Source organism: Stegostoma tigrinum, chromosome 23, assembly GCF_030684315.1.
Source record: "Stegostoma tigrinum isolate sSteTig4 chromosome 23, sSteTig4.hap1, whole genome shotgun sequence".
NCBI classification, from domain to species: domain Eukaryota; kingdom Metazoa; phylum Chordata; class Chondrichthyes; order Orectolobiformes; family Stegostomatidae; genus Stegostoma; species Stegostoma tigrinum.
Genome location: NC_081376.1, coordinates 31,894,113 through 31,920,823, shown reverse-complemented (window position 1 = coordinate 31,920,823; position 26,711 = coordinate 31,894,113). Strand labels below are relative to the sequence as shown.

Sequence of the window (26,711 nt, the reverse complement as noted above, 5' to 3'; positions counted from 1 at the left end):
TGAGGGATGGGGCTCCCATCATGGGCATGATAATAGCAATAATATCACCACTGTAATCTCACCCATTCGGATCCACTTTTTTGCCTAACCTGTGTCAATGAGTGGGAAAATAGAGCTGTGGCCAGGTGCATTGTGTGGGCAGGCTTAACTGTAACCAGTAACTCCGACCTAGCGTGTCACTGTCCGGGAACAACTGTTCCTTTGAAGAAATGGATCATGATGTGCTTCTTCACAGTTGATGGTCCATTTAATTACAGTACTGGTGGCAGGAAGCTGTTGGGGGGGGTGAGGGTTGATGGCAACATTGTATGGCACCATTGACTTCTCCAGAACATCTGGATGTAGTGGCCATGTGTTTTTTTGTGAGCTGTGCTCCCTTCATTGACAGTTACCAATAAGTCCTGATGTTGATTTGCATCATCCTGTCTGATAAACGCTTCCATGAAGCAACTTAGGATGTTTTACCATCTAAACAGCTGTAAATAAATGTAAGTTGTTGGTTGGGTTTGAGCCAGTTTCATGTCCCTGGCGTGCTATTATGTTGAGATGTCTGTACTTGCAGCCTGCCTTGAGGTGTAATTTTGCCATTTTATTCCAGGTTACAATGTGGTGTCGCTCTTCACAGATCTTCCTCCACTACAGTGTACTCTGCACCTACCACTGGCTGTTGGTTGAAGGTCTATTCCTCTATTTCCTGCTCATTGTGTCTGTTTTCACTGAACAGAAGTGCTTTCTGGTCTATCTGCTGATTGGTTGGGGTAAGATCTGTCTGACTCTTGGGTTTTCAGTAAATAATGAGGTCAATGACAGAGAGAGTGGAGTGTAATAGCCAGTTGCTTGAGTAGAAGTGGTCTTGGCATTGCCCCTTTTGGGCCATTGACTGAGAATTAGTCTGAACTTATTTACGGTGCCAAAGTTGACTCCTCAACTATCATCACAGAAGTAGATTTGGTCATTCATTATTATACTGCAGTAGCAGGAACATGTGCACAAATTGCCTGCCACACTTCCTACAACAGTGATAATACTTCAAATATACTTCATTGCCTGTAAAGTGCTTTGGAGTCATCCTGAGGAGATGAAAGAATGCATTTGAAGTAGGTATTGTTTTACTTTCCACAATGGATATGGAGAATAGGCTGTCCATGTCAGGAGAAATGTAGAAAACCTTTAAGGGAATTGGAGAAATATTTGAAAAAAGGTGACAGAGGTGGACAAACAGTGAATTCTTTCCTATATTGGACTTCACAAGGTTCCATCTGGAAAAAGATATGAAATTGTGGATCTCAGAGATAGTAAGAAATGCCGATGTTGGAATCAGAGATAACACAATGTGAAGCTGGAGGAACACTGCAGGCCAGGCAGCAACAGATGAGTAGGAAAGTGACTCTTGAAGAGGGTCCTGACCCGAAACGTCAACATTCCTACTCAATGTCACTTAAACATTGACTTCACCTGCTCTTTATCCAACTCCTCATCACCTGGTTATCTCTAAGCAGCTCTGAGCTCCAGTCAGGCTAGAAGAGCCTCTGAAAATGCCTGCTACCAGACCCTAGGAAATGCCACCTTGCTCAGGCTGAGTGTCTCTTTATACTCCTCTGAGTAAACTAAATAAACTAATTAACCAGTTAGCTGAAGGACCAAACCTTAAAAAGATACGAACAAAAAAACCAAGACTTTAAAGGGAACTTACTGAATTTAAACTAAATCTTATGGAATAAAATACCTCTTTTTTTAAACATCAAATGAACAAACAAAATTAATCACCCTTTAATGGTGGATTGCAAAAAGTAAAATCCAAATTTTAAAGGAATTTAAACTAAATTGGAAATATCATTCCCGGGAGATGTTGTAGAACAGTACCACTGGAGACCCACTGATTGCAGAAGGCTTCATATGTTCCGGCTCCCATTCCTCGGGCATCAGGGCACAGACGTAACCATAGAATTGAGACAGGCAGTTAGGTCTAACAACACCTGTATCTGTTAACTTCACCTTCTACAGGTTATTATGTCTTCATACATGTGTAAGTAACTGGTAAAACCAAATTAATCAATAACAATAACATGCCCTTTAAAAGGGTTTTGTAACCAATATCAAACTTTAAAGGAAGTTTAACAAATTAAATTAAAATGTCATTGTGAGGTGAGAGATAATGTACTCCTGCCCCCACGGTGCCCACTGATTGAGACACTGCATGGTCTCTTCCTATGGACACCCCTGGTGCAGACATAACCATGATCAGTGAAGTAAGCAGTCAATTTTAACCGAGAAGATCTGGCAGCATCTATGGACAGAAAACACAATTAACCTGTGACCCTCCTTCAGAACAGTGCAGAATTCTGTTTGGACTCCATTTTGAGCTTTGAAGAAACATCAAGACGTTAACTCTGCTTTTTCTCCACAGATGCTGCCACACTGCTGAATTTCTCCAGCAATTTCTGTTTCTGTTTCAGACTTCCAGCATCCACTGTTCTTTGTTTTAAGTTTAACTTACTGCTACATCTTTTCCAAGCATGCATATCTTGAAGAATTACTTATCCTCTCTCTGACAAGGCTTCTGTTCTAAGCTACCTTCTGAATCCTGAAGAAGGGTCACTGGACTCAAAATGTTAACTCTATTTCCTCCCTACAGATACTGAGTTTCTCCAGCAATTACAGTTTTAGGCCAGATTTAACTACAATGCACAACTAATCATCCAATGGATGTCCCTTCCTCCTGTACACATAACCTTAAATTATACCATTAATAGAGCAGGGCTGTTGTGGTGAAGTGAGAGTGCCCCACCTCTAAGTCAGGAGGATTGGGTTCAAGTCTCACCTGTTCCAAAAATGTGTAATAATATCTCTGACTGGTTTGATTCAAAATATCTAGATCAATGTAGTTTAGTTTTTGTGGTGCTCTGGTAGTGTCCCTACATTCAAATCCGACCTGCCCAAGACATCTGTAATAACATACCTGAATAGGTTAATTCAAAATAACTAATAATAATTAAAAATTACCTCCCTGAAGCCATTACCTCCCTGAATCCTTTTAAATGCATCTCTGGCTCAAAGGAAATTTAATGGATGATTAATATGATTCAGGGTTCTCTGTGTGTTTTGTCATTTTTTAGGTGTCCCCTTGATTTTTGTGTTTCCATGGATCATTGTCAAGTTCTTACAAGAGAATTCTGGGTAAGGCAAAATACTACAGTCATAGGGGAATGACACCCATTTCCCACCTCTGCCTCAGCACAGCTCACCTCAGTCACAATCCTTCTGTTTTAATTTTGCAAAGTAACAATTTGTGTCATTGGGCTTCACTCAGGCTTTCTTATGTTCCCCATTTTTGTGTTGCTTTTGGAAACATTGCTTTTCCGATTGCATTTGCCAGCTGGTTTCCCCAAGCACCTCCTGAATTAAGCATAAACATTGAATGTTTGAGGCTCCTTGACAATTGAATGCAATGCTGATATCAACAACCAGATGCTTTCCAGGAGATGTCACTGGCCAGTAGACAATCCACCGTTCTCCCTATGATCATGAAGCTAAGAGGAATGATAATAAGGAGACAGTGACAAGTGATAATGCAACTGAGTTAGTAATATTGAGGCCCAGGTTTGGATTAGTTGTCTCGGTGATGTTGACCATGAAATAATTATCATGTGTTATAATAACTGACCTAGTTCACTAATGTCCTTTAGGGAAAGCAATCAGCCATCTTTACCTGGTCTCCTCATCATGTGACTCCAGACTCTCAGCAATGTCATTGACTCTCAACTGCCACCTGAAATATCAATTTAATGAAGAATGGGCAAAAAAATGCTGTCCTTACCAATGATGGAATCAGCAATCTGTGACATTGAAATTATGTAAAATTTTTAGTTTCTCATTTTGATTTTTTTTTAAACAGGTGCTGGAGACAAAACACTAACATGTCCTTCTGGTGGATTGTGCGATCACCAATGTTACTTGTCATCATTGTGAGGCTCTATTACCATTTGTTTCCTCTGCGCATTATATTCAAGCCACTACAAAAACCATTTGTACTCATAAAGCATCTCTATTGTAATTGAACATCCAAAGGCCTTTGTTGGAGCAATAGAAGGTTTGGCACTAAGCCCCCATAAAAGATATTAAGGGAAATGATAAAAAGCTTGGTCAAAAAGTCAGAGTTTAAGAAATGTCTTAAGAAAGGAATGCTAAGTAGAGAGGCAGAAGAAATGGTTATTAATGGAGGAACAATTAAAATTAAGAATGAAAAACAGTCCAGTATTCAAAAGATTTCCATAGATATTTCAGAGGCTGAGGCAATATGAGATTAGAGATAGGGAGGGGTGAGACCATGTAGGATTTAAAATCAAAACTGTGGATTTTAAGATAAGGTGTTGCTTTGCTGGACGTCAGTGTAGGTCGGTGAACATTGGGTGATAGATGAAGAGTACTTGTTGTGAGTAAGGTTCGCTTTTGGATGGCCTCCAGTTTATGGAAGATACAACATGGAAAGTCAAGTCCAGAGATCGCAAAAGCATGAATAAAGGTTTCAGTGACAGATTAACTGAAGTGGGATAGAGCCAGCTGAGGGTACGGATGTGGAACTTGATGATTGTACTAATGTATGGTTGATAGCTCATCTTGGGGTCAAGTGTGGTGCCACAGCTATGAACAAGCTGGTTTAGCCTCAAACCATGGTCAGTGGATGGAGTAGGATAGCTAAGGAACGACTTTTGCTGGGGAACAAAAACAACGGCTGGCTGCACTGTTCCCAATATTTCATTGCCAGAGGTTTCTGCTCATCTAGAACTGGGTGTCAGATCATCAGCCTGATAATTTAACTACCCTGGAGGAGGCGAGAGAATTTGTGGTGAGGTACATTGTCAACATGTATGTAAAAATTAACACTGTGCCTTAGGTTACTGTCACTGAGGGGGACAGTAGGAACATGAATTGATGTTGAGAGGCAATGATTGAGCCCTGGGACACCAGTGGTAACCTGTGAAAGAACAGAAAGAGATTTATCAAGCTATGATTAGACAGACGAGAATGAAATCAAGTGAAAGCAGACAACAGTAGAGAGGTAACAAAGTGTGGAGCTGGGTGAACACAGCAGGCCAAGCAGCATCTCGGGAGCAGAGGTGTTGGATGATGACGGTTGGGTCAACCACCTCAAAGGCTGCAGATTGGTGGAGAAGGATGAGGAATGAAAGTTTATCTTTGCTGTAATCTCGTATGTTCATTTATGTCTAATTAAAAAGCATTATGACAGGGATAGAAACCTGATTAGAGGGACTCCAATATGAAATCCTGGGAACATATTGAACTTGGAACTCAAATCTGAGTCTTTTTGATTAATGGAAGTGGAAATGATGGCCTCAGCAGGGAATGACCATGGTGAGAGAGAGTAATGGTTTTAGAAGGGACTGGTGCTTCAAAGGTGGAAGTGACTGTTGATTGAGTTAGTGACTGCAGAAATATTGGGGTGAAGGCAAAACATTTTGGAATTTTGAAAATACCCATTGTTAGAAAAGAATTTTTTTGTTGCAAGGAGGAACAGATGGAAGCAGATTTTGGATGTAGCAGAGAAGGTGAATGGAGAATGATGCAGGGAAATAAACAAATTTTGGTCTTATTTATGATTCTTACAATGGAAGTAGCAAGATTGTACAAGATAGTAAGGGGTGAATATGGGTGAGGCTGTAAGATAGTTTCCCTGGAAAGAAAGGTGAAGGGATATTAAGGTGGAAGTGAACTCTGCGGAGAGAAAAAGCAAAATGAATTGAGATGGAGACAAAAATAGAAATTGCTGGCAAAGCTCAGCAGGTCTGGCAGCATCCTGAATCATTAACTCTGATTTCCCTCCTCAGATGCTTTCTATTTTTGTCTTTGGTTTACAGTATCTGCAATTGAGATGGAGTTTGAAACCATCAAGGATGAGAAGTTTTTTGGTGCAGAGGCTAAGGGAGAAAAGCAGTGAAGACATCCTAGTGAGAACATTTTTTATGGTACCTGGGTAGAATGAGCATTTTGAATAAGAGTGAGAGAGAATTGGAAGATGAGATGCTCCAAGGGCTATAAAGAGCCAGAGGACAGGGTGCTAAAGTTGAAATGTGAGCTAGTGATATGCGCCACACGGCCTCCAAGATGATCTTAGTAGGTCAAGTGGTGGAGGGTAAGGCCCAGTTGGGAAATCTTCATTAAGAAACAAAATGTCACATTCCTCAATCCAAGTTTCAGTTATAGCCATTATGTCATTGTGAATTTCTTATTGAGGACTACAGATAGCAAGGACCTTGTTCATTTAAGGACAGATGTTCTGGAAGGAAATGCATTGAAGGATATTAAAAGCTGCTCTGTTAGCAGAATGCGGAGGATTAGCAATGGGAATTGAAGAGAAAGAAGATTGGCAAGATTCATTTCCAGCAGATGCATTGGATGGGAAGATCAATGGCCGAGTGGGATGAAGCAGTTGGAGTTGCTGCTTACACTGACTCAGAGCAATGTGCCTCGATGAGCACATTAGAGGATGCCAAGTGAGGTGGAGAGAAACTGTAGTCTTATCTGAGAAAGCCAATCATGGGGTGGTGGCAAGAAAGCAAGGTGGTTGAGGAATACTGAAGGTTGGGGTAGGCATATAGGATGGCAGAAAGGATAAATTAAGTGAGGGCCAGAAAGGAAAAATTAAGGGAAACAAGACTAGAAAAGTAAAGAGAAAAGGGGTTTTTAAAAAGAGGAAAAAATAGAATAAAAATGATGGGCTGAAATGAGCCCAGGCAACTAAAATGCATATGTGAATAGACATGGAAAAAATGCAAGTTTAATAGAACATATGGAATTATTGCTACGTATAGACAAGGAATAGAAAGAAGACAAAGAGGAAAGCTGAAATTAAGTCAGATCTTCTATGATATAGGTCAGGGGAAGTCTGCACAAACTCCTATAAGAGTTCATAGACTAGTGAAGTTCTTTCTATTTAAAGTATTGGAGATTACACTAATGCAAGCATTGCCAAAGAACTTATGACTTAAGAGACACAGAGTCTGTTACACTCACTTGTTACACATTCTGTTACACACAGGTTACATGCTCTCAGTGATATGCAGATTGCAATGGCTGCATGCTGTAAGTTTATTTTAGAACATGTTTTAATGATGATTTCTTGTTTGCATCCCACCATCCACCAATGATAAACATTGGCACGTTATGAAAGATGTTACATCTGAGTCCAATTCCATTTCCAGCCAAATCTGTAAAACAGTACAGAAATCAGATGAGATCACGCTCTGTGTTTGTGAAATACTGCAGATATTGTATTAGCAGCCTATTCAGCCAAGGGAAACTGTGAAAGGGCTTCACTAATACAATAACTTATTTGATTGGTTTCAGATTAATTTTGCAATATTCATCAGAATAATAATTCTACTCGTCTCCAAGATGCGATCCCATCAGACACACAATACAGATTTTAAAAATCGGTAAGGTTTTTTTTGTTTCTTTGTGAGACTGGGGATCAGCCAGTTAAAAGATCCAGCCAAGTTCCATAGATGGGAGGGAAAGAATTACTCTGGCTCCTTTGTTTAGAGATACTCTTTGTCAATTTTACAATGTTATCGTTGCTTCTTTTAGAGCTCTGGCTGGTGATCCTAAGGAATTGGAGTCAATAATTAGCTTTGCGCTTGTTTGTTGGGCAAGCTGGATGAAGCCTTTGACACCATAGAGGATTCAAGGGCCCTTCAATCGTTGGTCTTTGTGGTTCGCACCACTATTTTAGGAAGAAATGTAAATCACCAGTATTACTGTCACACTGTCACTCAAATGTTTATGATTTCCATGAAGTTGCTATCCAGGAACTAATAATTTATAGTGGTATAGTAGACACAAGCCAGACTCATACCCAGAGAGGCCCCTAGTCGCTGAAAATCATTTGCCGGGAATGGCCTCTCGATGACAAAGCCTTAGAAACCTAATCTCTTAATGAATTATACCATCTTGTGTGAAGTAAATTCTAGTTACATGGAATGGGCTGATTCTCCAACGTAGGTACTGGCACCATCAATTCCAAAGTCAGCTGTTACAAGCTTGAGTGTGGCGTATAGCTCCTAGAGATAGAGGAGGGACTTGGTGATGGACAGTGTTTTCTACCCCACTGGGCTGGAAGAGACCTGGCAGAAGGGAGAAACTGCTAAACATGCATTGTTTGTTCCAAAGTCAGTCTGTATCTCAATGTCTATGAAATGGGCAATACATTGAACATAGGAATTAGAAGGAGTGGGCAATTTGGCCCTTCCGACCCCACGTCCACCATTTGATATGATTATGGTTGGTCTTATTCTGGTCTCAACTCCACTTTACTGCCTGTCTCCCACAGCCCTTTATCCTGCTTTTCATCAGAAATAAATATATTTCTTTCTGGAATCTGTTGATTGGCCTGCTAGAATATACTTCATTATGAACTGCCTTGTGTTTTCTTACTGTGCTTGTTATAACTCAGTGTCATTTCTGTTTCAGATTAACAAAATCGACGCTAATTCTAATCCCTTTGTTGGGGGTGCACGAGATTTTTTTTATTTTTATCACGGATGAGAATGCTAAAGGAATACTTCGATACATAAAACTATTTGTTGAACTCCTCTTTGGCTCCATACAGGTAGTTTTATGCACTGCACAGTCTGATACTAAATACTGATTCTGGATACTTGCTGAAATATGTGAAACAGGTTCTCATTAAAGCAGAAAAGTTTAATGTTCGATTAATTTGCAGTATTCAAAATTATGAATGGGTTTTGATAAATAAAGATTAACTGTTTTCACTGACAGCAGATTGGTCACCAGAAGAGCTAGATTAAGACAATTGGCAAAAAGAAACAGGGAAGAATCATTGACATGGAATGCACTCTCAAAGGCTGCTAAAACCAAAAGCAATAATAACTTTCACAAAGGACCTGGATAAATACTTTAAGGGAAAATTGTAGTTATTGGGAAACAGCAAAGGATAACTTTTTAAAAAGCTGGCATAGGTGTGACAAAATAAATGAATGGCCTGATCCTTTTTTTTAAAATTGTTCTGCAGTCTAGGCCTTCAAGTTCATTTATTCCATATGCCCAAAAGGTGACTCCCAAGGTTCATATCAAATGTTGGGTAAGGATGTCATCACTAATGGAAATGTTGTACGCCGCTGATACGGGGCAGATCAGAGCCACTTGCTGTGTTACAGTGGGCCTTGGGTAAACGGAGACAAGGCATAGGGATTGGGAGTTTAGAAATTGCAAGGCTGAAATGTGAGGGTCTAGTGGATTCAACATTCATCTAGATCCCAAGGATAGGAAGGGTCATCAGACCCGAAATGTTAACTCTGTTTTCTCCTTCACAGATGCTGCCAGACCTGCTGGGCTTTTCCAGCAACTTTGTTTTTGTTCCCAAATATATGTTCAGCTTGTGATGAATGTGTTGGTGTATTGTGGATTTTGCTGAATCAAGATAAATCCCTGAAGTACTGTTCGGGTGTTGGTTTTCTCTTTATTGTTTACTTTTATTTTTCAGGGCTTGTTGGTGGCAGTCCTGTATTGTTTTATTAATGGCGAGGTAAGGTGACAAGACATCCACGGCTTAACATTTTCCATAATTAGTGTCCTTCAGCCTGATGCTTAGTGGAGTATTCCCACTGCCACAAACTCAGCTCTGAGGCAATGGTTGTCATAACCGTAAGGAGAGTTGTTGGTCTTTGTTTTGTTGCGTGTCTTCTTCTCTCTGTGTGCTGGGGCATGGAGGCTGGTTTGATATTCTTGCTCCCTGTGTGGATGACTGGGAGCTGCAGGGAGGATGAGCAAATTGACATAGCACCACAGAACAAGGAGCCATTCAAGTGAGGGGCAGAGAGGAGAAATATAGTTGTAATCAGGGATAGTGCACTCAGGGAAATAGACACTGTTCGCTGTAGCCAGGATTGAGTCCCAAGGCAGTGTTGCCTGCCTGGTTCCCAGGTGTGGGATATCTCATCTGGGCTGCAGAAGAACTTTGGTTAGGAGGAGAAAGATCCAGTTGTCACAGTCCATGTACCAGCACTGTTGATAGAAGGAAGTTCTGTTGAGGGAACATGAACAGTTAGGGGCTAAATTAGAAAGCAGATCCGAAAAGGTAATGATCTCCAGATTACTACCTGAGCCATGAGCTAATTGGCACAGGATCAACAAGGCAAAAGAGGTAAATGCATGGCTCACTGAGTACTTACCTCTTTGGAAGTTGCATCACATGTAGACAGAGTGGTTCAGTAGGCATTTAGCATGCTTGTCTTCATTGCTCAGACCATTAAGTATAGAAGTTGAGGTTAGTGGCTAAGGTTAGTGGTTGAGGTTGTACAGGATGTTAGTGAGGTCACTTTTGGAATACTGTGTACAGTTGTGGTTGCCCTTCTGTAAGAAGGATCCAGAGGAAGTTCACCAGAATGATCCTGGGGATGAAGGCCTTTGCCACATAAGGGGCGGTGAGGACTCTGGAACTATACTTGGGAGTTTCGAAGGATAACAGTAGATCTCATTGAAATTTACAGAATATTGAGGGGCTGGAAAGAATGAATATGGATAAGAATTGAGATGGGGAGGAATTTATTCAGCTGGAGCGTGTAAATCTGTGGAACTCATTACTTGCAGAAGACTGAAGTCATTGAGTGTATTTAAGACAGACATAGATGGGTCGTTGATTAGTAAGGGGATCAAGGGTTATAGGCAGAAGGCAGGAGAATGGGTTGAGAAATATATCAGCCATGATTGAATTACATGTCACTGTTGTATAAGTTGTTGGTGAAGCCGCACTTGGAATATTGTGTACAGTTTTGGTCACCCTGTTACAGGAAATACATAGTTAAACTGGAAAGTGTGCAATGAATATTTACAAGGATATTGCCAGGACTACTAGCTCTGAGTTATAGGAAGAGGTTGGATGGGGTAGGACGGTATTCCTTAGAATGTAGAAGAATGAGAGATGATCTTATTGAGGTATATAAAATCATGAGGGGCATGGATAGAATGAATGCATATTGTCTTTTTCCCAGGGGTGGGGAATTGAAAACTAGGCAGCATAAGTTTAAGGTGAGAGGGGAAAGATTTAAGGAGGACCTGAGGAGCAACTTCTTCACACAGAGAGTGGTATGCATATGGAGTGGGCTGCCAGAGAAAGTGGTTGAGGCAGGTACAATAGCAACATTTTAAAAAACATTTGGATAGATACATTGATGGGAAGGGTATAGATGGATACGGACCAAATGCAGAGAATTGGAATGTATCGAGTAGGGACAAAATGGGCGAAATGACCTGTTTCCATGCTGTATTACACTATGACTCTATGAATGATGGAGCAGATGGCCTAATTTTATTCCTATATTTCATGGTCTTATGGTCTGTTCCCCTGTGCTCACATGCATCTCCAAATGGCAGATTTAAGAACGTAGATTCCTGACATACTTGTTAATCAAGGGGATGTTTAAGCAAGGCAAATAGAATAACACAGCCATAACAGAAAATGTCAGACTAACAGAGGAACCAAATCTGGACAAGTTGCCATAGTCTTACCAGGCCATAGGGCTGTTCTCTCATAAGAAAGAAATGACGGGTGGTGATTTAACCTGAGGGCCACCACAACCCTGGCAAGGGGAGGCGTTGAGAAGGAGAATCCATCATAATAACCTCAGCAGGTGTGGGAATTGAACCCATGGTGTTAGCGATTCAGTACTTCACAAAGCAACTGTCCAACCAGCTGAGCTAAAACCACACCCAACACAATAATCAGTAAAATCACACAGGTACAGATTGACTAATGCTGAGATGCAGACAACTGGAAAATGGGGCAGAAACCAATATGAAGACAGATAGGGGCTTACTAAATATGGACAGATATGTACATAGCCCCATACAGACAGAACAAAGACAACTGTGTGTAAGTATGTCCAGATTTGTATTGTTCTGTCTGGAGTTTCTCTGTGATATGTACTGACCAATGTAATGCTACCATTGTTCTCATGGTCATTTTGTGTTTCAAAGTTCTGATATTTTGTTCACACACAGGTCCAGAATGAACTGAAGAAGAAACTGCAGTTGTGGAAGATGAAAAGGAATCTCAGAAAGTCTCATCATCGACACTGCAGTGATCAGAGGGAGAATTTTGATAGCACTGGTCAGTACATTGAGATGGGAACAAGAGATGACCTGGAGTCGCCCAATACAGATGAAGCTCTTCTCAACACACTCAGCTCCAATCAGGGTCTAAATTCAGAGATCACTGAGCTCCCAAGACAGGCCTCTGAAATCCTGCTCAATGTGACAGCTGTTTAGAATGGAATGGCAATATAATAGTGATGGAGCACAAGGATCACACACTACCTAGGTAACACAAGCTTAAAGATAAGCAGCTAGCATTGAACCAAACATATTTCAATGAGATTGAAAGAATTAGTTGGTGAAAGAAAGGAAACTGTCAGCTCAGAAATGGCAAAAAGAGAAAACTCAGACTTTGTTTGTTCCAAAATAACATTTGTACCACTCAAATACCAAGCAATGACCATCTACCATAAGAGACAATCTAACCACCTCCCCTTGACATTTAATGGCAGTACCATCGCTGAATCCCCCACTTCAACATCTTGAGATTACCATTGACCAGGATCTCAACTGGACTTGCCCTATAAATACAGTGACTATAACAGTAGGTGAGAGGCTAGGAATACTGCAGCATGTAGATGGTGGAGAATTACAAGGAACAAGACCAGGGTATGTTCGAATACTGTCCACTTGCCTGGATGTGCGCAGCTCCAAAAGCACTCAAGAAGCTTGACACCATCCAGCGTAAAGCAGCCTGTATGATCGGCATTACATCTATAAGCGTTCACTTCACCAGCTATGCAAGGGGTTTACTACCTACAAATTGCACTGTAGAAATTTGCCAAAGCTCAGTAGATTATAATTTCCAAACCTGTTCTGTCTAGAAGAACAGGGACAGAAGATTTATGGAAACACTACCACGTGGAAGATCCCTTCCAAGCCACTTGTCATCCTATCTTGGAAAAATATCACCATTCCTTCACTGTCACTGGGCCAAAATCCTGGAATTTCCTCTCTAACAGCATTCTCTCCCTACATGGACTTCAGCAGTTCAAGGCGGCAACTCAAAGCCACCCTCTCAAGCACAACTAGTAATGGGCAATAAATGCTGGTTAGCCAGTGATGCCCACATCCCATGAGTAAATTTAAAAAAAAAATTCCAGCCACATTTTCATGTTTGTCACATTTCAGTTTCTCGATGAGAGTTTAATGCACTCAGTGTTTATGATGGTCAAGGTCAGAAGATAGAGGCTATTGACAATGCATAACACTTCTCTAGCCAAACATCTCAGATTTGGTTCCCTCTACTTGGAGGTGGAGCTTTGGGAACTGGGAGGAGTCTCAGAGCTATGAACGGACCAGTGACTTAAAAACTACGTCAGAGGGTATTCCAAGCTATGGGTTAACAGATAGACTTATAATTTTATAGAAGAAAATGTCTGTAGAAGGACTCTTGGAGATACGCAGAAATTGTCCAGCATTACATGTACCTGATGCTATTGAATCTAGATTACTAATGAGTAATGACTGGAGAGGTGCAAGTCACACAATATGATAAACTGATATTTGTTAGAAATGATAAGGTTTTCTTAGAGCATTCGGGGTCTTTGTTTCATTCTTGCACATATCAAAGCCACTATTTAGTTAAATACCATGAACATCCAACTGTAGATGTTAAACATGTGATTCTTCTTAATAGAATTATTTAACTTTAAAAATGAAAGGTTAAAAAATCACAACAAATGGCAAGATTTTATTGTTTTTAAGTGCAAGATGTGATAAAAACTGAATTACAAATATTAAGTGTAATTGAATAAATACTAGTAAAAATATATATAAAAGTGTCAATAAATGATCTGCTTGAAATTTTTTTAGCACAAATTGTACATTAGGGATAATAAACCTGACTGTTAAAAAGTTGAAGACCAGTTGAAACTATAAATTTCTGGTCTATTTGATTCATTTGAGTCAGCTGCAAACATTCTGTACACAAGCTGACAAAAATCCAAGAAATCCCCAGTGAGTTCCTCTGTAGTCTATACATGACTTGTAGATTGTAGTCTTATTAAAGACAGCCCTGGGGATTATCTGTCAAATAGAACACTGTCAATTACTTTTCTTGATTGTTCCCATGCTCAAAAGCAACTCAGGAACAGCAGCAGCAAGGCTATTATGGTACAGAGCAGTAAGTGTTGCTGCCTTCAGACTTCCCTATGCCAAGTGGCACTTAAAACTCTTTCTGTATCTGACAGTGGCTTTGCGGACAACAAGCTAATTAGACTCTATTTTTGATGTTGCAATGACTAAGTGACTTAGTTTTGCAATGACTTAGTTTTCAGCAACACGTTCTTGGTGTCTCTCAAGTTGTCAGGGACTACCAGCCAGAAAGGAAGGAAGAGTATGAGAGACATATGTTCATTGGGGTATAGTGATAAGATTTAGTGGAAGTGTAGTTGTCTGTCAGTTTGCAGTGACTCAGTCTAGTCTTTGGGCTTCATGTAAATATGAACTGGAAGTGCTTCCTGAGGCAAAATTAGGAGTCCTAGGCTGCCAGAATGAATTGTCCCTTGGCAAAATATTAGTGTGAAAATGGATTTCAAAGTTTTTGAGGTTCATTTGTAGAGTTGTAAGGTCAGTCCTCAGGGCCATTGTAAGACTCCTCAGCTACATCTTCTTCCACTTCCTCTCCATCCTCTGCACTGTTGTGACGAACACTCTCCACTACCATGTTGGCATTTATTGGAACACCCACTGCCTTGTAAATGGCATCAGCAATTTGCTGGTTGATGTAGTAGCTCACATTGACAGAAGGCAATTTCTTAGTCATCTCTTCCATGTACTTGTAGGCCTGCAACATTATTACAAGCTAGCATTAGTGCAGTGATTAAAGGTAGATATTGTCCAATCAACCTGTTCAGAGGTGTTATTACATATGTATGGAGCAGGTAGAGTGTAGACTTGAACCTTAGCTTCATGGTTCAGAAGTACAAACCTTATCACCGTGCCACAGCAGCCCTCTGTGATTAAAAAGGTATATTAACAGTACTAAAACATTCTATTAACAGCAAGCATAATCCTCACAGAGGCAGTTTTTCAGACTGCACCACAGTTTGTGAATTCTCGCTCAGGACTAGAGATTTTCCCACTTCCTTTATCCAAACCTACTTTCTCTGACTGTTGCCTATGAAGAACTATTCAGATTTTACTTCTAGAATCTGAGCATTATTAAATAAATGTAGGGACATATATAACTAAATTCACATCAGTAGAGCTACTCAGCTGCCTCAGCATATTCTTGACCTTTTTTCACAGCAAACCCTTTCAAGTTCATAAAATATTTTGCTGTCTTTAAGGAGCTCTATTTACTCCATTTGTTGCAAGATTTCTGTATTTCCGCGTCAAAACTTATGAGAGTACTCACCACCTCAAAGCTCCCCTGTTGTGCATGATGTTCCACCAGGAGTGCATAGACATCGCCAGTTCGAACAGTCTGGTCCAATTCAGGCTCACCCAGCAGATTCTCACACTGTTTTAAAGCCTCCTTTGGATCCTCTTCATACAGCCTAAAGGAGTCACAGGCACAGGTGGTAATTTAACTTATGTGCAACCTTGGGGGAAAGCTTTCAGCTTTCAACTTGCTCTTCACTCTGGATGGACCATTGATCATGAGGCGAACCTTTAATAAAGAACCCTTTTGCACTGTTCGTACCTGTGCCATTAATAGAATATTTGATTTACGAGAATAATACTCTAGGACTATCAGAACAACTTTTAATCGTATGCACCTTTGTTATCAGGTGTCATTTCATTAATCTGACTTTTGTTAAGTCAGTTTAATCTACCTTTTTGTTTTATTTGTTTATGAAAATGTAGGCTTCACTGGCTAGATCTAGCATTTATTACCCATCCCTAATTGCCCTCGAGAAAGTAGTGCTAAAATGTCTTACATTATTGCACTTCTTGGGATGTAGCAACAACTGTAGTACTGTTAGGAAAGAGATAGTGGAAGATTTACAATGACAAAATTGCAATGAAAGGAGATGACACATGTGCCCTTACCTTCGGATCTGCACAAATTTCTTCACCATTGTCAGCTTGTTCTGCAGCTGTCCCAGCCGTTCCTCCAATTCACCTTGACTCCTCATCTTGGCTTTGGACAAACATTTATATGCCTCAGTCAGAGCTCCCAATGCTTTCTCATAGTTCTGGTATTCATCAATCTCAACCTGATACACAAACAGAAACAAGCATATATATAGGAGATAGCTGGCATGAGTAAAGAATCACAACTTTGGTTTTTATCCATTTAAATTGTTTTATTTGGTCTGATTAATCCTGACCCTCAGGTACACAAATTGTCCATCAAAGCCCAGCCCAGTTGCTGTAGTTCAGTTTTAATGAACTGTACCAGATGCCTATTCTGTGCACTAGAAGCACATTAATGCAGGAGGTCAGTTCATGGCTCTCATGTTTGTACAGTCTGAACAGCAGGAATTGTGCCAGTCCTAGCAATTCATTGCAGTACTGACTCCAAAGTGCCAAGAGACCATCCATTTACAGCAACATCTCTCTCTCCTTCAGGAGTAGCAAATAATAGTCATTTTAAAAAGCACACCAATCCTGGATAATGGATTACTTTCGAAACTTTGTGCTGAGTACAGAATCCTCAGTGTAATCATTTCAAAAACAAAAATATATTGATGTTAGGGGTTGCAGTGGGGCAGGGAACAGATTTTGCTGGAACTGAACTTTGATGCCAGCTTGGCTGATGTTCAAGCTATTGATAAGTTGCCTCTGATACCAACCAAAACACAGACCTGTGCACAGGCATCATAAAAGCCAGCAAGCAAATCCAGTGCTCGTCCCTTAGTGTAGAAGCTGATGATATTTTTCATAATTTCTGGATCTTTTCGCCAGTCCAAAGACTGAAGGTAGTTTGCTGCCATGATGTAAATCTCCTTTTGTCGAGAAACTCCTGTGAAGAAAATGATCTTTTCCGTGTCTCCTGATTTCAGAAGTGCTCTCATTGCCTGAAAAAACAACAGATAACATTTCACTATGTTGAAGATGAATGTAAATATTCAGTCTTGTCTTTTGCACTGATGTGCTTCCCCTCATTGCGGATAGAAAAATTTATGAAGGCCCCACCACATGTTTATTGTTTAACCGCCCAGCATCATGTAGTTTTATCAAGATGGCGACTATATTTTAGGCAGACCTGGTGCTGCATGTCTTCCTGCACTCTTCATTGAACCTTGGTTGATTGCCTGGCCTGATGGTGATGAATAGAATGGAGTCAATGCCAAGCCATGAACTTAGATAATGGCTGAAAAACAATTCTGCTGCTGTTGATTTGATTTAATTTGATGTAATTTGATTTATTATTGTCACATGTACCTATGTACAATGAAAATTTTTCTTTTGCGTGCAGTACAAGCAGATCATACCAAACAAAATGCATAGGCTAATGGCTGTGATGGCGCACAATGCCTCATGGATGCCCTGTTTGCTACATCCGTTCGAAGTCTGTCCTATTTGGCATAGTGGCTGAAACATTCTGAGAATAGAATGTATCATTTCAGCAGAGGTAGTTCTGCACCACACTTTCCTGGAATTTTCTCTCATTCACTAATTTCCCACCCCCTCTCCTCACAGCCACTTCAAGTTTTTGCATTTGTATGACTCAGTCAGCAGTTCAAAAAGACAGCTCGCTACCATATTCCCCGGGGCAACTGGGGATGGGCAATTGATACTGACATATCCTGTAATACCCACATTCTCTGAAAAAATTTTAAAAAGCTAGCATTTTAGCAATGTTAGAATAACCGAGACCAAAGGGACAAATGAAAGAGATTTAACAGTCACATTCATCACTGGAAGGAAGTCATACAGTTCAATGGTTTGGAAATAGTTAAATGAGACCATTAATGAGGTGGTGATGGAGAAAAATAAGGACACAAATATCATTTGAAACATAGATTCAGCGAGTTATTCTGGTACAGAAGAAGGCAATTCATCCTTTGGGTCCCTAAGGAGTAAGTACCCATTAAGTACCCATCCAATTCCTTCGAAATCACTGACCATCTCCACTTCCATTACTGTCATAGACACACGTTCCAGGTCCTTAAGAACACAAAATTGCTGCAGAGGCTCAGTAGGTCTGGCAGCATCTGTAAAGGAAAAAACAGTGTTAACGCTTCAGGTCGAAACGTTTACTGTGTTTTTTCCTTCACAGATGCTGCCAGACCTGCTGAGCCTCTCCAGCAATTTTGTTTTTGTTCCTGATTTACAGCATCTGCAGTTCTTTCGGTTGTTATTGCAGTTCATTAGCCTTTGCTCCATAAAAATGTTCTCATCCCCAACTTACCTGTCCAAAACATTAAATCTATTCTTGTACAACCCTTTTATGAAGTCTTTCTCCATTTTTTTTGCCACAGAGAAAAACAAAGTGCAAACAGACATATTGAAACTATAATAGGAAATGTTGAAACAATGGGTCCAAATGTACAATAACAGCTCACGTAGTGTTTGCGCCTCTGGGTAAATTAACTGGCAGATTAATTTTCCATGCCCAGGTTTCCAACTCCTGGAAAAATAAATGTGATTGTGTTGTGCTACACTGCTGTGCTGAGTTTACCCTGGCCCAGTCAGTATCACTCTCACCTGAGTCACAAGATCATGAATTTAAGTCACATTCCAGCATGGATTCAGGTTGCCTTTCAGGATTTGATCAGGTTGTTAGGGCTGAAACCTCAGTGTATGTTTGAGGGACCACTTTACTGTTGGAGGTGTGTTGAATAAGAAGGTAAATTAGAGCCTTCTTTTCCAAGATATTAAGAATCTTGTGGCAATTACAAGAAAAGCTTTTAATTCTCCTTTCAACACAAAACATTTCTAATATTGTATCTGTGACCGAGTAGACAAACGAGGTGCTCATAATCTAAATGAACCTCAAACAAACCTGTTCCTGAATTGGCGCTGACAGCATAAGTACTGCCGCACTTGAAGTCCAATACGATTATGCAATAAAATAATTCACAGATAACTGATGAAGCACACAACGTTAGAAATGAGCCCAGTTGATTAATGGCACAGTAAGCTTCCTTCACCTTGGTCTTGTTGCCAGCCTGTGTGTATTTTTTGGTCGCGAGGTGGTAGTTTCCCTGCCGCATGCAGCAGTCAGCGATACGTTCGAGCAGGTCTCGGCGGAAATCCTCGGAGAGTTCCTTCGAACCCTTAGACACGGTCATTTTCTCCGCCATATCCTCAGTAATTGTCAGGTTCTGCTCCAGGCACAGGTGGAGGGCCTCATAGTACTGGAACAGAAGACACAAGAAAAGTGACAGAGACTCATGGTCAAACCCTACAACATCACCCTCACCATTTGAGGATGGGTCAAGCAGTTCACTTACTAAGAATAATCTCCATTCTCCTCTCCAGATACTTCCAGTGCTTGAGCAGTAATGAATAAAAAGAGAGTCAGGATAAGCTGCTGTTTAATAATTAATGGCTTGGGTCTAAACTAGATCCTACAACTGATGTTTGATATGCTTATTACAGCAGTCCTGAAAACATTAAAATACAGCATTTCACTAACAAAATCAATTTTATATTACTTAGTTTTCATCAACTTCTGTTCATTAGGGTGAGGGATATTAGTGGGGGGAAAAGAAATATGTTTCTTTCCAAGCAATGACAGTCAACAACAAAGACTTCCAGGGAACGTAAACCAAGATCAGATAAAAGGAAAGCTCCCTTTACACTGTCCCATCTAACATTTCCAGGGCAGGTGCAGCATGCATTTTAATTATGGAATAAAGCTCCCTTACACAGTTAGAGGAAGCACAGATATACTGGCTGAATGATTCCATGAATCCTGACTAATTAGATTATCTGAAATAACTCAAGCAATGGTGAAATAATTCCCTTGGGTAGGGGAGGAAATGAGGGAGAGTTACAGGGGGTCAGAGTATCTAGCTACAGTGGAAAATGGGAAAAATGCACATTACAATAGACCTCCCCACATTTATAGATAATAAAGTGTGAAGCTGGATGAACACAGCAGGCCAAGCTGCATCTCAGGAGCACAAAAGCTGACGTTTCGGGCCTAGACCCTTCATCAGAGAGGGGGATGGGGTGAGGGTTCTGCAATAAATAGGGAGAGAGGGAGAGGCGGACCGAAGATGGAGAGAAAAGAAGATAGGTGGAGAGGAGAGTATAGGTGGGGAGGTAGGGAGGGGATAGGTCAGTCCAGGGAAGATGGACAGGTCAAGGAGGTGGGATGAGGTTAGTAGGTAGGAAATGGAGGTGCGGCTTGGGGTGGGAGGAAGGGATGGGTGAGAGGAAGAACAGGTTATGGAGGCAGAGACACGCTGGGCTGGTTTTGGGATGCAGTGGGGGGAGGGGAAGAGCTGGGCTGGTTGTGTGGTGCAGTGGGGGGAGGGGACGAACTGGGCTGGTTTTGGGATGCGGTGGGGGAAGGGGAGGTTTTGAAGCTGGTGAAGTCCACATTGATACCATTGAGCTGCAGGGTTCCCAAGCGGAATATGAGTTGCTGTTCCTGCAACCCTCAGGTGGCATCATTGTGGCACTGCAGGAGGCCCATGATGGACATGTCATCTAAAGAATGGGAGGGGGAGTGGAAATGGTTCGCGACTGGGAGGTGCAGTTGTTTATTGCGAACCGAGTGGAGGTGTTCTGCAAAGTGGTCCCCAAGCCTCCGCTTGGTTTCCCCAATGTAGAGAAAGCCACACCGGGTACAATGGATGCAGTATACCACATTGGCAGATGTGCAGGTGAACGTCTGCTTAATATGGAAAATCATCTTGGGGCCTGGGATGGGGGTGAGGGAGGAGGTGTGGGGGCAAGTGTAGCATTTCCTGTGGTTGCAGGGGAAGGTGCCGGGTGTGGTGGGGTTGGAGGGCAGTGTGGAGCGAACAAGGGAGTCACGGAGAGAGTGGTCTCTCTGGAAAGCAGACAAGGGTGGGGATGGAAAAATATCTTGGGTGGTGGGGTCGGATTGTAGATGGCGGAAGTGTCGGAGGATGATGCGTTGTATCCGGAGGTTTGTAGGGTGGTGTGTGAGAACGAGGGGGATCCTCTTTGGGCGGTTGTGGCGGGGGCAAGGTGTGAGGGATGTGTTGCGGGAAATGCGGGAGACGCGGTGAGGGCGTCTGCAACCCTCCCCACAGTTATAAGTGGTTGGATGGAAGGTAAGTGTTATGTCTACCCTTGAATCCCTGCACCTTCGCAAATCAGGCTAAAACATCAAGTGGAATCTGATAGGGATCTGAGTGACATGGACTATAGCAGGATTTGGCGCAGAATCGAGAAGTACAGTAAGGCTAATCAGAACCGTGGGAGCATCTTGCTCTATCTTTTATTCTTTACACAAGTGGTGTGGTGAGTTTCTTGGTACACAGCAGCAAGTTGCCAGTTAAGGTGGATTTATTATTTGATAAATGTCTTGATGATGGACTACTTGACTCATTAATATTCAGCTTTCCATCTTGTCCAACTCACTAAACAAGCTAGACATTGAGAAGACTCAAAATGGAACCCAGAGTACCCAGCGGATTCAGCTTGCTATTTACTCTGAATGAACTCCATATTGTACACTGGACACCAACATCTCAGGGCATGGTCCATGGCCAGTAGCCACACAGCCCCCACTTCCATGGAAGTTGGTACCTAATATGTGTCAGCTTCTTAGAAACCACACGGCACATCTCCAATCCACTTACAAGATGCTGCAGAAGGACACTGTATGCTCAGCGGGGTCACCTAGCTCGTGGACTGGGCCAGGCTACGTCTCTGGCCTCATTGTGCGTCACTGCACTCATTCACTCGCATTGCCTTTTTGCACTTTGCCCCATCAGCCAGGGATACCAGGGGCAGATTACTTCTGTTTGGCTTGGCATTGAGGTCAAACACAAAGGGAGGAAATTTATCATGTTTACCAGAAAATTAAGTCAACAGCAACCTCCAACACTAGTCCAGGGTCTTGGACAAGGTCAGACAGCACTTGGGGAAGTCAAAATCAGGACGCTTGCCGCATTAGGGGGTGAAGGGGCAAATGTTGCGCAGCCCATCTCTTTCCGCCCTTTTGTAGGCTGTTTCCTCCTGAAATGAGACGGCCATTTATCATGCAAGATGAAGTGGGTGATGCAATTGTTACTTTTCGTGCAGGTGGGGTAGTGCCCCAAGTGATTGCGGAAAGATGTTGCATGCAATAGCGTGAATAGTAGAGCATGATCTGTGGTATGAGGCAGATACAGTCACAAAGATGGAGTGAGAATGAGCCAGAGAGACAGTGATGACACTTACTCTGGCAAAGTGAAGAAAATCACTGACTTTTTTCCTATATTGCTGAGCATTCATCCAGACGGTTGAGTCTGCTTTAACCCAGTTGTAACCTTGGACTACAGTGGCATGGTTTGGTACTGTAGCCTCCACTACTGGTGCTGGGGGAAGAGAAAGTCCTGCCTCTGCACCATCCCATCCAGCAGGATTCCCAGGTCCCTGCTCAGAAAATGGGCGCAGATTTCCCCCTGTCTGCCATGTCTGGGACAAATGTCAGGAACTGAGCAGAGCAGCTCAGTTCTGACAATGCTTCTCTGGGTATATCACACACTTTCAAAGGCTGAAAGGATTCCATTGCAAGTTGATCTGGGAATGGCACATGGTTAACATGGGACTGGAATTGAGTATGAGGGCTGCCATCGGGGTGGAACAGACAGTAAACAAAGCAAGTTTGTTAAGATACTGTAAAAACTGTACCTTTTTATTTTTTTCTATTTCTGATTTATGAACTGAAATGGGGAAAGAACTGTTTTAAAAAACAAGGATTGTTCATGGTTGTTGCAATTGTTAAAAGTAAGCAATCTGGTACTTTTTGTATGTGTTTACACATCTAGCAATAGTGGAAGTGACAATACAGTGTGGAGCTGGAGGAACGCAGCATACCAGTTAGCATCAGATGGGCAGGAAAGTTGACATTTCGGGTTGGGACCCTTCTTCAAAAATGGGGAGTGGGCCGGAATTGGGAAATAAATAGAGAGGGGTGGGGTTGATGAAGGTAGGTGGGGTGGTAATAGGTGACTGCACGTAGGGAGTGATGGGGATTAGTGAGTGGAATGAATAGGGCTGATAGGTGGGAGAGAAGATGGACAGCTTGTGTCAGGTCAAGGAGGCATGAATGATAGGGAGGCCTGGACATGGGTTGAGGCCAGGGGTGGGGAGATTTTAAAAGTGGTGAATTCCACGTTTAGACCATCGGGCTATAGGCTCCCGAGGCAGACCAGGAGGTGTTGCTTCTCCAGTTTGTGGGTGGTGGTCATTGTGACACTGGAGGAGGCCATTAGTGGAAGTCTAGTTTGCAGATGATCCGGAGCCAAGGTGTATGCACGAATGGAGCTCCGGCTGGCAATATGTAGTTGATTAGTCTATGGCCTAATGACTGGTTATTAATGATAAAGACCTTCTGCCTGAGAACAACTATATGATTGGCTCCCAGATAGTTGAACAGCTTGAGGGTGTGAACGTTTTGACAGGAACCATTGGACCTCTTAGGAGAAGGGGTTATTCAACAAAGTGTGAAAAGCATGTTAAGGCTAAACATAATCAGTTTATTTCCTTTTTCCAGTTGCTGTAGACTGTTGCTTTTAATTGCTAAGTCAAAGACCTTTATATGTGGGAACCGGTCATCCTATGCCTCCTCCAAACAAATGAAAGCATCTAGAGAAGGGAGATTGGGAAGCAACGTTTTGACTGGCACAAGAATCATATAATTGAACCATGGGACCAGCAAACTTCCTTTACTGCCTTTCCCATCCACAACACCCATGTTTTTTTCCTGTGTCAGTCTGTATGTGAGTGTAGAGGGCATGTTTATAAGGGGGTTATGATTTTAACTATGAGAGTTATATATTGATGGTTCATAATAGTTTATCTGTAGCTAGAGCCTATTTATTTGTAATAAGTAGACATTCTTGTCAAGTACCAAAACCTTGTTTAAAAGACAAATACATTGGGAACAAATAGAAAAATTTGTTGAAAAAACTCAGCAGGTCTGGAAGCATCTGTGGAGAGAAATCAAAGTAAATATTTCAGGTCAAGTCATCCTTCCTCAGAACTCAGAGTTTGGTTTATCAGCATTCTGAGGAAGGGTCACGCTGCCTGAAACATTAACTCTGATTTCTCTCCACAGATGCTGCCAGATCTGCTGAACTTTTCCAGCAATTTCTGTTTTTCTTTCTGATTTAGAGCATCTTCAGTGCTTTTGGGTGCTTTGTGTTTTAGGTAAATTGAGAAGTCTGTGTACTTTTAGAAATCTTTAATTTTTTCGATGACTCCAGGTAAAGCAGGCTTCATTTTCAGGAACAATATACCAAGAAACTTCAATAGGTATTTGAAACAACTGCACAGAGGCCAGTATCCCATTACCAAGTCACCCTTGATTTTCATGTGCACTTAACATGGGCTGTAACCAGCCAGCTCGAAGCCAGGCCCTAGACCGAGGAGACTTTCTGAATCCCTTGATTATATCTGTCAGCAAGGCCTCCCTGATTGGCCCAGGTTAACAATCCCAATTGAGAATCTGGCCATAGTTCCAATCACTTACAGTACTGATATAAAAAATCCTCAAAAATTGTGATGTATCTAGGACTCAGCCAAAGTAACATTCAACTTTTTATCTCTTTTTTCACAAGTGTCGTCAAACCTGCTGAGTTTCTCCAGCACTTCATTTTTACTTCAGATCTCCAACATGTGCAATATCTTGCTTTCATTCTAGCATGCGGCTACCAATTTAGCAATATATGGCTGTTATTTCTAGGAGCTATGAGTTTCTTATAAACTATTCTTTATGAGGCTGAATATGGAGCATACCTAATGATCCCTTCGAACAACAATATTTACTCAACTTTATCATCCAATATTCCACTAGTTCCTACCATCAAAAATGATATTTTGAAATGATCAATAAATATTTAGGGAACCATCATTCAAGATTTTCACACATAAGATAGCTATGTTGCATTCTGTAGTGAGAATTAGTGGGATGATAAAGTTAGGTGAATGATTCAGCTCACTGTGAATTTATTTCCTCACAAATAAAGGAACTGACAAATTTGTAGGCATGAATGAATAAAGCAGCTTTTCAATAAGAGCTTTGAGAAAGTGCAGGGATATTTTCTAGTCATGAAATAGATCAATCCTGAGAATCAACGCCCAGTTGCTGTACAGACCTCAGTTTAACTGTATAGCTAGAGATATCCAATATTATGAATCAATTGCCAAGCTCTCAATCAGGTTGAAACCTTGGAAAATGACTCATTGAGCAGTCTTGAACTGAAGCCCTGCTAAGCAGATTGGCCCTCAGCAGGTGGCTCTCTGGTACTTTACTAAAGCAAATATGTCCTTACCTTCTTTGCAGTAACAAGCAGTTCCACTGCTTTTTCAAACCGCTTATGCTCAATGAAGAAATCAGAACAGCGAGACAGCAGGGCAGGGTCTGAATTCTCATCCAGCTCCTCAGCAATGTGTTGTAAAGCGTTAAACTGCTGGGTAGCAAAGGCCAATTCAATAGCTTTGGAAAAGTGGCCAGCCTAAAATTAAACACCTAACCATTAATAGGTAGTCCAATAGTCAGTGAGGAAACAGAAATACTGTGACAAGACACTGAAATCAGCCATAATCTGCAAACACTTGAGTGTTACAACATAGAGCACAGAACATTATAGCACGGTACAGGCCCTTTGGCCCATGATGTTGGGCTGACCTACTATCCTACTCTAAGATCAAGCTACCCTGCATACCCTTACATTTTACTATCATCCACATGCTTATCCAAGAGTCGCTTAAATGTTCCTAATGCATCTGACTCCACTATCACCACCGGCAATGCATTTCACACACCCACTACTCTCTGTGTAAAGAATTTTCCTCGGATATCACCCCTATATCTTCCTTCAATCACCTTAAAATTATGCCAGCTTGTAATAGTTATTTCCTCCCTGGGAAATAGATTCTGGCTATCCACTCAATCTATGCCTCTCATCATCTCGTACACCTATATCAAGTCACCTCTTATCCTTCATCGCTCCAATGAGAAAAGCCCTAGCTCCCTCAACCTTTCCTCATAAGACCTGGCCTCCAGTCCAGGCAGCATCCTAATAAATCTCCTCTGCACCCTCTCTAAAGCTTCCATATCCTTCCTATAATGAGATGACCAAAATGAACACAATATTCCAAGTGTGGTCTAACCAGGGTTTTGTAGAGCGGAAGCATAACCTCACAGCTCTTAAAATCAATTCCTCTGCCAATGAAAACCAACACATCATATGCCTTCTTTACAACCCTATCAACTTGGGTAGCAAGGAGACTCAAGATCCTGTGTTCCTCCACTCTGCCAAGAATCCAGCCATTAACACTGTATTCTGCATTCAAATTTGACCTTCCAAAATGAATCATTTCACACTTTTCTGGGTTGAACTCCATCTGCCACTTTGTTACCCAGCTCTGCATCCTGTCAATGTCCTATAACAGGTGTCTGTTTAAATTATAACAGTGATTACAATTCAAAAGTACGGCACTGGTTGTGACAGGTTGTCCCATGGATTACATTTATGCAAGTTTCTTTC

General features: G+C 41.5%; 2 protein-coding genes across 5 annotated transcripts in view; one reads left to right on the top strand and one right to left on the bottom strand.

Annotated features, from left to right (window-relative positions):
* Positions 1 to 13,907, top strand: part of LOC125462164 (glucagon-like peptide 1 receptor) — a 29,623-nt gene extending 15,716 nt beyond the window's left edge. For 2 of the 3 annotated variants that reach the window (XM_048551793.2, XM_048551796.2), the window contains exons 7-13: positions 599 to 758; positions 3,117 to 3,177; positions 3,896 to 3,965; positions 7,366 to 7,454; positions 8,488 to 8,626; positions 9,521 to 9,562; positions 12,037 to 13,907. In XM_048551793.2, the coding sequence (XP_048407750.1) occupies positions 599 to 758; positions 3,117 to 3,177; positions 3,896 to 3,965; positions 7,366 to 7,454; positions 8,488 to 8,626; positions 9,521 to 9,562; positions 12,037 to 12,303 (828 nt within the window). In that variant the 3' untranslated portion in view covers positions 12,304 to 13,907. The remainder of the gene's footprint in view (positions 1 to 598; positions 759 to 3,116; positions 3,178 to 3,895; positions 3,966 to 7,365; positions 7,455 to 8,487; positions 8,627 to 9,520; positions 9,563 to 12,036) is intronic. The other variant, XM_048551795.2, reaches the window with a different exon arrangement.
* ift140 (intraflagellar transport 140 homolog (Chlamydomonas)) overlaps positions 7,110 to 26,711 on the bottom strand; it is a 136,434-nt gene continuing 116,832 nt past the window's right edge. Inside the window, exons 25-30 of one of the 2 annotated variants that reach the window (XM_048551792.2) lie at positions 25,494 to 25,676; positions 19,179 to 19,385; positions 16,887 to 17,099; positions 16,129 to 16,295; positions 15,491 to 15,632; positions 7,110 to 7,226 (exon numbers count right to left, since the gene is read on the bottom strand). In XM_048551792.2, the coding sequence (XP_048407749.2) occupies positions 7,125 to 7,226; positions 15,491 to 15,632; positions 16,129 to 16,295; positions 16,887 to 17,099; positions 19,179 to 19,385; positions 25,494 to 25,676 (1,014 nt within the window). In that variant the 3' untranslated portion in view covers positions 7,110 to 7,124. Of the gene's footprint in view, positions 7,227 to 13,799; positions 14,918 to 15,490; positions 15,633 to 16,128; positions 16,296 to 16,886; positions 17,100 to 19,178; positions 19,386 to 25,493; positions 25,677 to 26,711 lie in introns of those variants that run through there. The other variant, XM_048551790.2, reaches the window with a different exon arrangement.